Here is a 17,182-nt window from a genome sequence, read left to right as displayed (position 1 = left end):
AATGAATATTTCAATTTTTTGCCATCACATTCTTACTGAGACTCAAATTGTCTCCTATTTGGTCAGTGGGAACCTCTATCAGTTGGTTCCTAAGTCCTCTTAACAGCCCTGATTCTTCTTAGTGGCAAATGGTGTGCAGATTTTTGCCTTGGTAGTATCCATTGCTAGTAGGCTGATCACTGTTTCTAGATCTTTTCAGTGGACAGAGTGGGAAATTTAAAATAAACCATGAGTTCTTACAGATCCTTCTCATTCAAAATCAAGACTATAAAGATTCTACCAACTGTACTTAACTGGCCCCTGAATGCTTTCTCCTGGGCCAAAAGTCGCATTTACCAATTAACAGCAACGTAAGTACTCATTTGTTTTATCCCATAGCACATGCACAACCATCTCAGCCTAACAATACCAAACCACCACCAAAAACTCTACCACCGAACACCAGTTGTGTTGGGTTTGGTCGTTCTTTTGTCCTTAGAGTACATTTCACAAGAGATGTACAAGTCAAATTACTGTCCTTTAAAGTCTCTTGAAACAGTTCCTGTGTGGTGATGCCGCCCACTCAGTTCACATTTAAGCTCATCTGTTTCATTTTATTTTCAAGTTTTAGGGATTTTCGAATGTTAACTGTGTTGAATAATTATGTAAAATAGTCACATGGTCCCAAAGTCAAGCGCACAAAACAAAATATGTTCAGAAAAGTGCAATTTCTGTTCCCTCTTACTATTGGGAATCAATTTTCTAGCTTTTTTTAAATTTACTTTGCATTTTTTGAAAATTATCAACAAATACACACACATTTTCGAACACCCCTTTCTTAGGTAAACCTACCAAATCCTTGAAAACACTTAATTCCTTACTTATAAAGTTGTGTTAGAAAAAATAGAGGAAAAAAAAAGGGAAAGCTGCCCAGATCATTTTATGAAACAAGTGTAATACTGATTCCAAACTAAAAACCATGCCACAAAAGACATGTGTGAAAAGAATGGGACATTTCACTTATAAAATTGACACTTCGGTAGACTGAAGGAGAAAATTGAAGACTACCTCAACTTAATGCAGAAAAAGCACCTCATAAAATCTGAAACCTATTCATGGCTTTTAAAAAGACTGTCTCTCAGCCACCTCGAAACATCCAGGTGACCTAAAACAAACATCATTTATACTTAATGAAGACACTTGAGCTGTATTCCAGCTACTGTCAGAAACAAGACAAGGATACCTAGAAACATTAGCAGAATCAACCGATAAATCATGAGAACTAATACGAGCGCTCAGAAAGGCGACCAGATGTAGCACTAAACAGAAGCCTTCAATAGCAATTTTATATATATTGCTCTTAAAGGCAGGCGACTTAACCCCTGTATTAATTTTAATTAATAACTGTTAATTTCCTAGGACAGCTGCAACAAAGTACCGTTAACTGGGTGAGTGAAAACAACAGAAATGTATTGTCTCATGGTTCTGGAGTCCAGAAGTCTGAAACCAAGGTTCCCTCTGAAACCTGCGGGGGAATCCTTCCCTGCGTCTTCCTACCTTCTGGTGGTTTTCTGGCAATCTCTGCATCCTTGGCCTTGAAGCTGCATACCTCCCGTCTCTGCCGTGGTTGTCACGTGGTGTTCTCCCTGTGTGTGTCTTCACATGGGCGTCTTCTTATAAGGACACCAGTCATGTTGAATTAGGGGCTCACCCTACTCCGGTATGACCTCATCTTAACTGATTACTGCAATGACCCTACTTCTAAATAAGGATAATATTCTGAGGTCCTGAGGCTTAGAACTTCAACATAGGAATTTTTTTGAGGGGGGAGGACACCATTAGACCCACAACCCCCCTCATCTGCAGCGGGATGCAGCAAGTGCCCTGAGAGTGGCTCCGGGTAAGAGACGCGCGCGAGCCCTGTACCGCAGCGCACCACGAGAGGCGGAGACAGCCTTTCAAATGGACTGCGTAGGCTTGGTGATGGCAGAAAGCATATTCCAGGTGGAGAAACAAGCATCAAAGTCTTGACATCAGAAATGGTGGAAGAAAGTGTGTGAGTTAACGCAAGCACAGTATGAACGAAGGGAAATAGGAAAAAAAAAGTTCAGAAAAACGACTCTGGGGAGTGTCTTGAAGGCATTGGTAGTTGAGTGATTAGCAATTCAACTTCTAATCCAATCTCTACAGACATCCAGCTACTCCTTCTTTTTTTTTTTTTCCGCTCTAATGGTTTGTATTGAGTGACCACCCTAAGCTATTGCTTGTCCTGGGGACAGAGCACTAAACCAGACCTTCATGATACTTGCACTAAATATGGAAGGAAACAGATCATAAAAGACAGATTCATGTAATTTCAGTATATGAAAAATGCTATGAGGACAGTAAAACAGGGCAAGGGCAAAAGGCATCTCTGAGGAAGTAGCTTTCGACCGAAGGACAACAAGAAGCCGGAAGTGCAAAAACCTGGAGAAAGCGTGTTCCAAGCAGATGGAGCCATAGTTGCAAAAGCGCTGAGGCAGGCAGATTAATGAACAGACTGCCGGGAGCCCAGGGTGAGGGAGAGCACTGGATGCTGGAAGTCAAGGACCAGATCACACAGCGACGTGGTAAGAAGCCTTCAACTGACAATGATTTTTAAAACAGAAAGGATAACATTCAATCCACATGGCTTATGTCAAAGTTTGAGGGGTGTGTAAAAACTGAATAATGTCACCAAATAATGTCATCAAAGCTGCCGGGTAGGGTGCCCAGAAGAGATCTGACACTGGCTTGCACCTTTTTGGAGCATCATCCTTAATCTCACCGCTATACTGAAAGAAAAAAAAAATGTTTCTGGTGTAAACATCTGTGTTTAAATGACAAAAGGCAGTCTTCTTCTGTAGGGACAGGAATGGGACTGACATCTTGCTTCACACTTCATAAAACTCCTCTACTGAGTTGAATTTTTCAAGGCATTTGTTCATATACTATCTATGCCATTTTTTTTCAAGTGTGGCAAAGATGACAACAGCTCATTTTAACCAGCTTTTCAAAGACAGCATCGATTTTCAGTTCCTTAGCTGGAAACTCCTCCCAGGCAGGCCTCCCTGAGGTTACACTCACACCACTCTGTTCAGATTTGGGATGTTCCTGAGTGTCCTTAATCATACATTCCCAGGCAGTTTCTTGGGTTGGATTATTTCTTCATGTACTGACTTCATTATAACTTTTTTTTTCCTCTGAAAAAATGGTGCAAAAATTCAAATATACAAAAAAAGACACGGTGAAAAGTAAATTTCCCTCTTTCCTGTCCTTTAGCCCCCCCTCAATTCCCCTCCCTTGTCATTACCTTGAGTATCTTTCTAAAGGTATTCTGTGCATGTATAGACACATACAATAGCAGAGTTTACTATTCTGTTCCTCACTTTGATTTTCTTTTCTTTTCCTTTTCTAAAATTTATTTATTTATTTATTCATTCATTCATTCATTCATTCTGAAGTCAAGTCAATTACAATGTGTCAACTTCTGGTGTACAGCATAATGTTTCACTCATACATATGCATACGTATACTTGCTTTCATATTCCTTTTTATTATGGGTTACTACAAGATATTGACTATAGTTCACTATGCTATACAGAAGAAGTTTGTTTTTTAATCTATTTTATACATAGTAGTTAGTATTTTCACATCTCGAACTCCCAATTTATCCCTTCCCACTCCCTTTTCCCCCAGTAACCATAAGTTTGTTTTCTATGTCTGTGAGTCTGTGTTTTATAGATAAGTTCATTAGTGTCTTTTTTCTTTTCTTTGATTTTCTCATTGAAATTATCTGAAAGCACTACATAGGCAGCTGCTTCATTTTTGTTCATTGCTGCGTTTTATTCTTTGTCATCTGTGTACTATAACTTGACTAAATAAATCTTCCTTGAATGGGTCTTTAAATGTTTCCAATTTTTTCCTACTACAAATAATGCAACAAATATCCTAGTACACACATCATTTTGCCCCTATAGGAGTATATCACAGGATATGTAAATTATATTTGAAATCTTTCTAATTTTATTCTTAGAGGTTAATTTTGATTCTAGTTCAGGCTCCCTTAATACTATGTGTTCTGTTCAAACTACTACACCTTTGTGGATTTACAGTAAGAAAATGTGTTATGAGCTGAATTGTGTCCCCTCAAAATTCACATGTTGAAGGTTTCATCTCCAGTGTGACTGTATTTGGAGATAAGACCCTTTTGGAAGTAATCAAGGATAAATGAGGTCATGAGGGTGGGGCTCTGATTCACTATTACAGATGTCCTTATAAGAAGAGAGAGAAACACCAGGGATGTTAGCACACGGCAAAAAGGCCATATAGAGACACAGCAGGAAGACAGCCAGACATCTGCAAGCCAAGGAGAGAGGCCTCGGGAGAAGCCAGGCCTCCCAAGACCTTGATCTTGAACTTCCAGCCAAATAAATCTCTGTTGTTTAAGTCATCCATTCTGTGCCATTTTGTTATGGCATCCGGAGGAAAGTAAAGCAGTTGCTGCCTTGACAGATGATGCTCTTAGAAAAAGTTAGTTAAGAAATCATTTAGTATGTTACACTATATTTCTTAGCAATTTACCCTTGAAATTTGTCTAATACACAAGCTAAATATTAAAATACTTTTTTCTTGATCACTGGAAGTTTAGTTCAGATTCATATGATTTCAGTTCAATTAATCTAACAAATATTCAAAAAAAAAAAACAATTATTACTTGTATCAGTTGAAATTGGAGGATAGAATTAAGACACAGTCTTACCAAGGTCTAAAGACACTCTCATGTATCACAGACTAAGACAGAAAGTCAGTAAGGCTCTGTTTTAACTTCAGAAAACTTTAAGAAAGTTAGTCTTTTTACCTCTAATAGCAAAGAAAGCCAGGACTCAGGCCCAAAGAGAGATCAAGGTAAACCAACTCTCACCTTTCCAACATGTAAGGTGTGTGTGTGTGTGTGTGTGTATATATATATATATATATATATATATATATATATATATATATATATATATATATATGCATGTACTCATCTAACAGCATTTATTAGCAAACTATAGTATGTGCCAAGCCCTGTGACCAACAGCGTATGTTCAGGATCTGCAATCTGAATCCAACGCTATTAGCAATCAAGGCAAAAGATCACGATTAGGTAAGCAGACCAAAACAGCAATTTTTCTCAAGCCTAGTAGACACTTTTAGGTTAGCCAGTATAGCAAATCAGGCAGGTATGCTTCTTCTCAAAATACTCACGCCACTGGAATAGAATAAATCATGATGAATAGGATCAGAGTGATTTATGAGAGAATTTAATGTGGAATTTATTCAACCACTCATTTAAGTTATCAACTCCCTTCACTTCTACATCTTACAGAGTGAAACAAACAACCTTAAAGGACATGCTCAGCTCCTCACCTAATTGTCCATATCGAATAGAGATTTTTAAATAGACTACCATGCACAGTGTTCCAAATCCCTCAGAAAAGAATAGAGGTCACTATATGCCATTACTGTTCCATCACTCTGCCAGTCAGCTCGGGCTGCCATAGCATAATACCACAGACTGTGTGGCTCACACAACAGAAATGGACTTCCTCACCGTTCTGGTGGCTGGAAGTCCGAGATCAGGATGCCAGCATGGCTGAGTTCTGGTGAGGGCTATCATCCTGGTTTGTAGATGGCCACTTTCTCACTGTGTCTTCACATGGCAGAGAGAGAGCTCTGGTGTCTCTTCCTCTTCCTCTTCCTGAAAGGAAACTGACCTCATCCATCATGAAGCCCACACCTTCAGGACCTCATCTAAACATGGTTAACTCCCAAAGGCCCCATCACATTGGGGGTTAGGACTTCAACACATGAGTTTGGGGGAGACAGTTCAGTCCACAGCAATCACCACTGTTATCTTGCATATTTTGTAACTGCAGATGTTGCTGTCACTTATTGGGTTTTGTATTTGCCCACAGATACACTTGCTGTTCCCACTCTGCCATTGTTCCTAGTCCTGATTGCTTGTCCTAGGATTACAGGCATAGCTTTAGTCCTCCCCATGAACCAATTAACTCTGCAAGTTGCTGCACAAGTGTCCCAGCTCAAAAACCTTCACTGGCATTGCTGTACATCAGAGCTCCAGCAGCAGCAGCTATGTGCTTTAAGCAACTTATTTAACCTCTCTGTGTAGTTTTCCTATCTGTGCAATGGGCATAATAATAATGCCTCTATTAAAAGATGTGCATTCTTAGAAGAATGCCTGACTTTTAATGGCAACATGAATATTAGCTGTTGCTATCATTATAAGTGCTTGATCTAGTCTTTTTTTAGTGCTTACTTCTAATTATTTACATGGGTATAATCTGCACTTAGGTCCAACTCATGGTTTACTAGTTCCCATATGTGTCCTGAACTTTCCTATCCCTCATTTTTCTGCCCTACTTCTTAGAATATCTGCCTTCAACCATCTCCACTAGTCAAAACTTCACTAATTTTTCAACACACCTCTCAGACTGTCATCTCTTTCTTAAAGCTCCTCCACCCTGTACACCCATTTCCCATCTACCTGTGTGGACTCCCTCCTGCCCTGACACACCACATCTCCACCTTTTGGCTTCTTTATAATTATTTTGTTTGTGTTCATGATTATTTGGGTCTGACTAGATCATACATCACAGCAGGGCATAATTATTTCTGTATCTTTGTCAGTGCCAGCCCATGGAGAACCATAATTAATGCTAGTTTAATAAAAAAAAAAAAAAAACTAAGACTAAGACTAAAACAAGGGAAACTGTTCAGAATTTATTTTTGCATTTTATTAAGAAATTTTTAGAACACCACATAGAAATATCTCTACTGCCATGGACAGGACAGATCATTTATAGGAAAGACAAGAAGACAATGCATAGACAGAAAAGAAATTCAGGAAAAAGTGAAAATCATTACCTCATTTTTCTGAGCTCAATACTCAGGATGTTTTCCATCTTCTTTTTTCCATGGATGACATTGAATAAAATATCCATCGATGTACCTTAAAAATGGAAATAGTCACTTAAATTCACAGCATGAGAACCAAAGAGGGAAGTGCAATGAAGCCCAGGTGACAGGGAGACAGCAGGGAAGAGACAGAGGGATGGAGGGAAACTTTAGCGTTGGGAGCAGATTCCCCAGTAGAACCTGCAGACCGCCCCCTAGTGGCAGCACTGCCTCTTGCAGCACCTCTGCTGACAGCAGCACCTCTGCTGACAGCAGCCCTTCCCGCAGCCCTTCCCGCAGCCGCAGTCACACGAGTGGCGGCGGCACGTGCGGCGGTAGCAGCAGACCACGGGGGTGTTGCAGCAGCTCCCGCAGCAGCCCCCACAGCAGCCGCAGCAGGAGCCGCCCCGGTAGCACCTGTACGAGGTGCAGCTGTCACAGCCGCCACAGCCACCGCCACAGCCACCGCCGCAGCCACCACAACCACAGCAGCCCATGGTGTCAGTAGAGAGGACTCAGGAGAGGGGAGGATGGAGACTCAGGAGGTGAGGAGCGTCTGATGTCGCCTTCTGCCCCAGGGGCCCTTAAATACTGTCCCTCCTCTGCTGTAACCCAATTGCCACGGAAGGATCTCACAGGACCTTTTATTTACTTCCTTCTTGAGAACCTTGAAATAACTTGCTATTTTTAGCAGAGCATCCTCCTTTGGGAACCTGGAGTTCTCTGTTATGAATGATGTATTTGTGTGTCATATCTTTAGTCCAGAACTAGGAAAGTGAAGGCTGAAGTGTAGGGAAGAGAAGGTCTCAGGGGCTCAGGATGTTGCCTGTATCTCCGACACGACCATCGTAGACGTTTCCTGGGTCTCTGGGCACTCAGCATGGTTTCTGCATGGTGCTGGGCACCCAGAACAGAGAGCAGGGAGAGACCGGACAGCCTCGGCATCAGGGAGAAATAGATCAAAGGAGGGCATTTTCAGGGTTCCCTCTCTGGCTTTCAAAAGGTTAAGTTATCAAAGAGATGCCAGTTGTCAACCAGGGACCCCAAAGCCCTGGGAGCAGCACAGAGCCAGCAAAGCTGGGGCGTCTCCCCTCCAGAAGCTGCAGAGCGTGTCCCCAGGGGGACTGTGGCGTGGTCCCTCCCTGGGAGCTGTCTGGAGCTCCTGGCCAGGCAGATCTCAGTTCTCAAGACAGTCAAACAAGAACATACCTCTGCGGACCGCTGTTCACACCTGCGGGCTACCCGGGGCAGAAGGACATGGCCCGACAGGTAGAGTCAGCCAAATGGAGACCAATCATTGCAAATAAACATTCCCCGGGGCCATGGTCGGGCAGAAACCCTGGGTTTGGCCACAGGTCTTAAACCTGGAGAGGCACGAGAGAAGGCCAGCCACCGGATGAAAGCCTTCTTATTTTTGTTTCCCAATTATTTAACAGAAAAGCAGCAAACAGGAACTTCCCTCTTGGCAGATGACATAGAAGGAGGCTACACAAAACTATATTTTTAGCATCTGACGTCACACACATTCTCTTGGGCTTTTTGGATGATTTTTAACAATCAAGCAATTCTTCTTGTGAACAAAGAATCTCAGGGACCCCGAAACAGCAAAGCTGTGTTTTAAGGTGAGATGCAAACATACATGTTGGGATGTCTGCCCTTTCCACTTCGATCTGGTTCTTACTCATTCATCCCACAAGTTTCTGTAACTCAGGGGTGAGTAATGAGTCGAAGTAGACAGAAAAACCATCTTTTTCTATCCTGCGATGCCAAAGAAGTAGATAGAGAAACAGCATTTCCCTGGCTCTAGGTTCAGACGTTAATGGCTATAAAACATTGAAGATTATTCTTAAATGTTGTAGGCATTCAGTTAAACCAACAGCTGGCTGGTGAGCACTTACAATGGGCCAGGCACTATTCTAGACTGCAGTGCAAAACATATATACACATTTGTGTTCTTATGGGCACAAAGATCTTAAAAGGGTGTTCTAATGCAAATATAGGTTTAAGATGGGACTTAGCAATATCAGCTGGCCAACAACGAAGGACGTAAGAGGCCTCGTGAGATCGTTTATGGGAAGTGGGATAAACAACAACAAGGGGTCTCTGGGCTCAGCTCCTGAAGATGCTATATAAGGGGCCCCTAGCAGGAGGCGGTATCAGACCCCTCCTCACCTCCTGAGTCTCCGTCCTCCCCTCTCCTGAGTCCTCTCTACTGACACCATGGGCTGCTGTGGTTGTGGTGGCTGTGGTGGTGGCTGCGGCTGTGGTGGCTGCGGTGGCAGCTGTGGCTGTGGTGGTTGTGGCTGCGGTGGCTGCAGTGGTGGCTGCAGTGGCTGCGGTGGTGGTTGTGGCGGCTGTGACAGCTGCACCTCATACAGGTGCTACCTGGGGGGCTGCTGCTCCGGCTGCTGTGGGGGCTGCTGCAACACCCCCGTGGTCTGCTGCTACCGCCTCACGTGCCGCCGCCACTCGTGTGACTGCGGCTGCGGGAAGGGCTGCTGTCAGCAGAAGTGCTGCTGCAGGAAGCAATGCTGCCACTAGGGGGCCGGTCCGCAGGTGCCACGGGGGTGTCTGCTTGCTCCCAATGCTAAGGTTTCCCTCCATCCCTCTGTCCTCTCGCAGCTGTCTCCCTGTCACCCGAAATTCCCGGGACTTTTCTTTTTGGTTGAGTTTCTCAGACTCTGAGGCTTTGGTGACTCTTGCTTCTTAAGACTGATGGCAGGACATCTTATACAAGGAAATCCAGTGGGAAAAGGGGGAGAGCATCTCGGTTATTCATCAGTGGCTCCGGTGGCTGCAGCACTTGGGGACGCTGACAGTCTGCTGACCCTGGGGGAGGCGGCCTGGTCTCCGCCCCAGGCAGTAGCTGCAGGGCCGGCCTCCCCCAGTCCGTTCCTGTCTGCTGCTCCCAGACCCACTTGCCCTGCTGGGTGAGGTTTGTCCCTTTGGGCTCTGTGTTGGGACCTTGTTTTAATTTCATCTCTTTTTGCTTTGACTACAAGTCTTCACACCTGAAAAGTATCTCACCAGCAGGAATAATGAACATCAAAGCTGTGAGCACTTCTTAGCACCTGCATAGCAGCCGCAGCCCCGACCTCGAACCAGGAGGACTGCGATCCTCCTCCTCCGTGTTCTGTCCTGTGACAAGTGTGCGTTGCTTTTGTCTACCAAGGTCTGCCCCTGCCGCCTCTAAGTACGGTGGATTCCTGATTTCACAGTGGCTGCTTTGTATTTCTAGTTATTACATAGCAACCTTCTAAATATCTAATAAAGTAAGCTGAGTCATCCTTACAAAGTTGCCTCAAAAGACTTTCTTATTTCGTGGTTATCTCTGAGGGAGGACGGATGGGCAGTGTTGAGTAAGGAGGAGAAGAGACTTCCCTGGGCTGGGTTGCTTAAATGTGATCACAACTTATTCTTTAATGGAAGATCTACTTTCATCAACATTAACATTTTAAATGTTTCATTTGTTTCTAATCTGTATTGTGACCTTGTTGCAGAGAAATGTGTTACAGCTCAGTTGTGACAGCAACCTGGATCTGAGCGAGAGATCAAGTAGTACTCAGAGAGTTGGAGAACTCGGTTTATTATGCCAACAGGCCCAATGGGGTTAGCACTCCAAGCTCTGAACCCCGTCAGTAGGTTTACACAGGTTTTTACAGGCTGCCAGTTTACACTTTGCAACATCATATGCCAATAAGGTATAACAAAAGATGACTAATTAGAAATAAGATTTGTAGAAATGGACCAATCAGGAGGGACAGAAATAACCAATCAGGAGTGAGGGAAATAACCAATCAGGAGTGAGCTCCATGCAAATGAAGTACTACAAATGGACCAATCAGGAGTTAGCTCAGAGAACCAATAGAATTTTAGGGGTCAGTTCCAAACTCCTAGAAGTAAGCTGTTTCAGAGGCAAAGAGTGAGATAAAGCTGCTAGGCCAGGGAACCGGATGGTCCTGTCAGGAAAGTAGTGGCCCTGCCAGGGGTTCTGCTGGTCTTTTTTTATAGGGGTTCCCACCTCATTCCCCCCTTTTGATGCTCTCTTTAACATCTGTAGTGAGCTTCAACCTTTAGAGTGGTGCCCCTTACTCGCCATTGGGCTCTTCCTGATCCAGAGGCCGGTACTGAGTAACTAGTCGCTGTAGACTTAGTGACTCTATTCATGAGCTAATGAAATGAGTAATGAGATTAAGGATGCAGGAACCAAACAGCAGTGCTAGAAGGATCATAAGGAGGGGAAATGGTAGGGGGAGGAGCCAGGAGGCCCAAGTCCAGAGGTTATTCCACTGTGCCCAGGAATTTGCTGATTCCTGGTTTCTGCATTCAGCTCGATCTCGTAGTTTTTGGACCATATTTCTGACAATTCTTGATTGATTTACATAGAAACAGCATTCCTCATTTAGGAAGAGACAGAGTCCCCCCTTTTTGGCGGTGAGCAAGTCTAAACCCCTCCTGTTCTGTAGGACTACTGCTGCTAAGTAGTCCAACTGGTTTTGTAGAGTCATTAAGGACTCGGCCACTTGTTTTAAATCTTCAATGACCTCAGCAGATTGCTGGTGATAGTGGGATGATGAGGCTATTCCTGCGCCTACTCCAGTTGCTATTCCCAGCCCATCGAGTAGTGGTATTAACTGGATGGCCCTTTTATGTCGAGTATGGGCCATCAGGGGTATGGGAAGGCTCTGGTTATTAGGTATTATGTCCATCTGAGAGGTAAGGAAGGCCAACGTGCAAGAACCTGTCCAGCTGGCTGGCAGGTACCGGTAGGAGTGTGCCCCACATACAAAAAAGGTTCCTGGGTTCAGTGTGCACCAGAGTTTGGTAGGCATACAACCATGTGCAGTTGTGCAGTTATGGGTTTGGGCACACTGGTCAGTGGCCAGATCTCCTACAGGATGTTTTGTCCCCGGGTTGGAGATGCAGTCAGGAGCTGTATGGGCCAATTGTACATTAACTGACTTGGGGCTTACATCTGCAGTCTGAGGACCACCCAGGGTGGCCATTAAACTTGGTTAGATCTGAGAGACCTACCGGGCTGGCTACATGCTGGAGGGGGCCAGGACGCAGGCAGAGCCAGCAATCACTTGCTAGTTGTGGGTTAGTAGCGTTAAGAAGGTGACGGACCTTGTTTATTAAGGGACTTAATTGGGGGTCCTGGTTATAAGGCATGAACCTGTTCTATTTTTCTTTTCCTAATCCTTACCAGGTCTATAGGAGGGCCCTGAACATGTGGGCTGGGGGTTTATATCTCGGGAGAAGGCCCCTGCCAAATGCAATTTGGTTACTGGGTCCCATTGGAACCCCCATCATTGAAGGAGATATGTCAGCAACTACTTTTACAAGTAGCAGAAGGGTTTGAGTTTTTTTCTAACAGGGAGGTATGGTTCCTATAGCAGACACTGACTGACCATTAGGCTTCCTATTGTAGAGAGATAGAATACAGCTAGTATTAGTTTCTGGCCTCTGTTTCAGTCCTGGGGTGCAGTGGCTATCAGTCCTACAGCTAGCAATATAGCAACAACACTCATTAATAAAATTAAGTAAGGGCGCAGTTCATTTTACGTCTTGATCGGTGGTTCCTCAGGCTTCCGCTGTGCATTGACTAGCCAGCTTCTGGGTGTGGCTAGAGCAAGGCTTGGTGCTCTCTGGCAGGTGAAGTGGGCATCTGCGGTCTTGATTTCAAGTGGCTCCTCGATGTCCTGGTCAACTCTCCAGAAGTCCTCGTCTCATGGTGATGCTTCTCTCTTTACTCTGATGTGAATCCACAGGGTGATAACCTGCAACTTTAAGAGCTGTCAGGATGGTTATGTAACTGGGTAGGGCCCCTCCAAGTGGGTTCAAGGGTTTTCTTTTTTTCAATCTTTTACCCAGACTTGATCTCCAGGCTCATATGGGTGTAACATTGTTCCCAGTGAGACTGGGATCCTGTCGGTTACCCACCTATGGACTTTCTGCATAGTTTTTTCGAGGCCCTGCATTTGCTTATGAAGTTCTAAGTTTCCCACTTCCCTAATTCTTTCTCCTAGTATCTTCAGGGGAGGGGGTCTCCCATATAGGATTTCAAATGGGAGAATCCCATCTTGGACCAAGGGGCATAGAGTACCCACTGGAGAGCCACGGGCAGAGTGTAAGTCCAAGATAGTTGAGTTTCTTGACTGAGCTTTATCATATCCTTTTGTAGGGTCTGGCCCATGCGCTCTCTCCTCCCTGAATTCTGGGGCCTGCAGGCCTCATGTAGATTCCAGCAGATGTTTAGTGTTTTTGCCACTTGTACTATTTCTGCCACGAATGCAGGTCCATTGTCTGACCCTATGGTTAATGGCATCCCAAATCTGGGAATAATTTCTCTGAGTAAGGCCTTTGTTACTTCTCTTGTCTCCTCAGTCCGTATTGGGTATGCTTCTACCCATCCTGAAAAGGTGCAGACAAAACCCAGCAAGTAGTTGTATCCTCTGCTGGACCCCATTTCTGCAAAACCCATTTCCATATCTTTAAAAGGAGGCTGGCCACAGCACTGGATTTCTCTTGGTCCAGTTGACCCCTGTTGTGCATTGTTCTGGGCACATAAGAGGCAGCGTGCTGAGACTGAGGCACAGAGGGATGGAAGTCGAGGGATCAGACAGTACCGTCCCAGCAGGGCCTCTAAGGCAGTCTTCCCCAGGGGGGTGAGCTCATGTTGCTGAAGGACACCTGGTGGGCTCATCGTTCAGGTATATATATCCATTTGTCAGGCATCACCCACCATCCTTCCTTTCTGCTGGTTCCTCCTTTAGTTTTGGCCCATGAGTTTTCCTCTTGGCCGTATGCTGGAGATGTTGACAGCAGTTTGGGTGCTAGTTGACCTTTGGGATGGCCCCAAGCTCTCTGGCATTGCCCGACTGACTTGCTGCTTTTCGCATCGATTGATCTGCTAGTTGGTTTCTTCTGTTTATGGGGTCATTTCTTTTTTTGGTGTCTTTTACAGTGGATGATTGACATCTCTTGGGCTCCCAAATGGCCTCTCACAGTAGTAAATGGGGACTTGTCTGGTTTTTGGGCCATGGTGGTCTTAGACATGTTGGTTAGTTTCTTTGCCTCGGCTCGCAGCCCATGTGGAAGGGCTCTCTGGTATGTCCGCAGAGCCTCCCGTTCAGCTTGGGAGTTAGAGTTCCATTCTTGTCTTGTGTCTGGGGCTGCATCCTGGGCCCATTCCTCCGCATCCATGGTTCCCTCTGGGGCCTGCTCTTGTAGCCATTTTCTAGTTTCTGTTATGATCTGCTTTCTTTCTTTAGTATTGAAGAGTGTCAGTAGCAGCTGTTGAATGTCATCCCAAGTCGGCTGGTGGGTCTGGAAGATGGATTCTAGGAGGTCAATCATGGCCTGAGGTTTTTCTGAATATGGCGGAGTGTGGTGTCACCAGTTCAGGAGATCTGTTGTACCGAAAGGCTGGTAGTACAGGATGGAGTGGCCAGGCTGTATGGAGCCATCATTGTTAACTTGTTGGAGCCCTTGGGTCTCCCAGAGAGGCATCTGGAGGGTGGCTGCTGGCTGGGCAGCCTGCAGGGCCCGACAAAGTTTCCTCCCCTTCGGCTCCCAGCTCAGAGCCCAGGGCAACCATGGTGGTACAGGCGGCGGTGGACCATCCAGTAGAGGCAGCTGTGGTGGAGCCGCAGAAGCAGGAGGAACATATGGCAGGGGTGGCATTGGCAGTTCTTCAGGGTTCTCCCAAAGGACTGGCCTCATTGTATCTTTCTTTTTCATCTTTAATGTCAGGACCACGAGGATCTTATATTGTCCCTGACCATTCCCGTAGACCCGGACCTATGGAGGCAAGGTTTGGGCGATCGTTAGCCAAGAGTCAATATATAGGAATTGGTCAGGGTGCCCTGGGGGCATGGTGATTATCCAGTATATGGCCCTGACAGCTGACAGGTCGAGTGTGCTTTCCAGGGGCCATCCCAGTCCGAAGGTGGGCCACTCTGACTCACACAACGTGCACAGTTTTTCTGGTGACAATTTAATTCCATAGTTTCCTGAGAAAACCTTTTTGAAATTCTCAATCATGCAGCCCAGAGCTGTCGGCTTTGATTCTGAGGCTCCCATTATTATTAGTTGGCAGATTTTATGGCCTGTAGGTGTGGGTCTGCTCCTGGCACCGAGGACTGTGATCCCAGTATCTCTGTTTTTTTCCACTCTTCAAAACAGGGAGTTTTCAAAAAGCTCGCTGCCTCACTGGGCCTAATACCTATCTGCCCAGCTGCAGGTGCTGCCGATGAGTTGGGGCTCCCCATTAGGCAGGTAACCCTGAGACTCCCCTGGGCCTGGATGAGCTCTAGGGGTCCCTGCATAAAGTCTTTCCTATAGCCTGAATTGACAAAATATGAGGCCAGGATGGCCGGCCGGTGGCAGAATAAGTGGACCAAAAAGGGGGACCTCAAAGGAGGGTTTCAGCCAGTCCTGGGGTGGCTCCCTCTGGCTCAGGTCTTGTGGTCTTAATTTTAGACGGAGGAGTAATAGTGAGGCTGGTTTATTAATCGCGACAGGATATTCTGGGGGACTGGTGACAAGGTCGGGTCTGAAACTCTTTAAAGTAGTCTCATCTTAGTCCCCAAGGGCACAGAAGTCTACTCATGAGCTGTTCTATGTCCCTTTCCCTCCCTGTGTAGCCACTCTGTGCCGGTTTCGCAAACGAGACAAAGGGAGTGTTTTTGCTACATCTGCCTGGCCGCTCCCTTCACGGGGACGAAGGTGCCTCTTAGCTTTGGCAGGTCCGTATAAACTGCTGACTCCGATCGATAACCCAAGGGGCTGATACCGCCATGAGCCGTATGAGGTCACCATGGAACCACAGGTTGGGACTCTCTCGATCTCCGTAGCAGAATGCTGTGGAGCTAGAAACTAGAACCTGATTACATGCTTCACAGGCCACACATTCATTCACACAAATACACAAAGATTATTTGCACATCTGCCTCCCTATCACTGGGGCATCCCTAATCTAACCTAATCTAACCAGATCTCCCCATCCAGACTACTGTAAAATGGGAAGCATAACCTGATCTCCCTGTCCGGACTACCGTCAGAAGGGGAGCCTGTAGGAGGTGATCAGTCTCCACTTCTGTCCACTTGGACAGAACCTGAATACCCTAACCTATATATGGACACTTTCCGGGGCCCCTACCTTGTTTGGCCATGTTGCTTGGTGAGTTGGTCCGTCCCTCCACTGAGTCCAGTTGGGGCACAGCCGCCCAGAGGACTGAATCACCTCCACGAAGGAGGACACAGAATACTGTTGGGTGGCACACCTCCTTGTTCACTTTTGGAGTTCCCAACCTCCAGGAGGTTGCTCCACCGCCCCGGTGGCTCAAGGGACCGGCGTGGTTGGAATCTTGCTGGGGCCTCCAGAAATGTTGCAGAAAAATCTGTTACAGCTCAGTGTTACAGCTCGGTATTACAGCTAAGTTGTGACAGCAACCTGGATCCAGGCGAGAGACCAAGCAGCAGAGAGTTGGAGAACTCAGGTTTATTACACCAACAGGCCCAGAGGAGTTAACACTCCAAGCTCTGGACTCTGTTTGTAGGTTTATACAGGCTTTTACAAGCTGCCAGTTTACACTTTTCAACGTCATATGCCAGTAAAGTATAACAAAAGTTGACTGATTATGAACAAGCTTTGTAGAAATGGAACAATCAGGAGGGAGAGAAATAACCATTTGAGAGTGAGGGAAATGGGCCAATCAGGAGTGAGGGAAATGGACCAATCAGGAGTGAGGGAAATAACCAATCAAGAGTGAGCTCCATGCAAATGAAATACAACAAATGGACCAATCAGGAGTTAGCTCAGGGAACCAATAGAATTTTAAGGGTAAGTTCCAAACTCCTAGAAGTAAGCTGCTTCAGAGGCAAAGAATGAGATAAAGCTGCGGGGCCAGGGAACTGGATGGTGCTGGCAGGAGAGTAGTGGCCCTGCCGGGGGGGTCCTGCCAGTCTTTTTTTGTGGGGGTTCCCACCTCAACCTGAAATATTCTTTTTTTAAAGAAGATCTTCAGTGAAATAACAGCAATAGCCAAGCACTCACACTAAGCTTGACAAAATGTCCCTTGGGCATCAGGATTATCTGCCATTGTGACCCAAGCATACTCCTTTTTAGCCAAAAAAATCATAAAAGTAGAGAATTTCACATATATATTAAATTCAATGTGGGGGGGTATCTTTCTCACAAGTACATTTCCTCAATAGAAAT

At 45.5% G+C, this 17,182-nt stretch overlaps 1 protein-coding gene across 1 annotated transcript in view; it reads right to left on the bottom strand.

Moving 5' to 3' along the window:
* Positions 1–6,782: 6,782 nt before the first annotated feature.
* Positions 6,783–17,182, bottom strand: part of LOC116663782 (small cysteine and glycine repeat-containing protein 6-like) — a 30,877-nt gene continuing 20,477 nt past the window's right edge. The window contains exon 2 of the mRNA XM_032480412.1: positions 6,783–7,435. Coding sequence (XP_032336303.1) covers positions 7,173–7,435 — 263 coding nt within the window. The 3' untranslated portion in view covers positions 6,783–7,172. The remainder of the gene's footprint in view (positions 7,436–17,182) is intronic.

This window comes from Camelus ferus, chromosome 5 (genome assembly GCF_009834535.1).
Source record: "Camelus ferus isolate YT-003-E chromosome 5, BCGSAC_Cfer_1.0, whole genome shotgun sequence".
NCBI classification, from domain to species: Eukaryota; Metazoa; Chordata; class Mammalia; order Artiodactyla; family Camelidae; genus Camelus; species Camelus ferus.
This window is presented reverse-complemented; position numbering and strand designations above follow the sequence as displayed.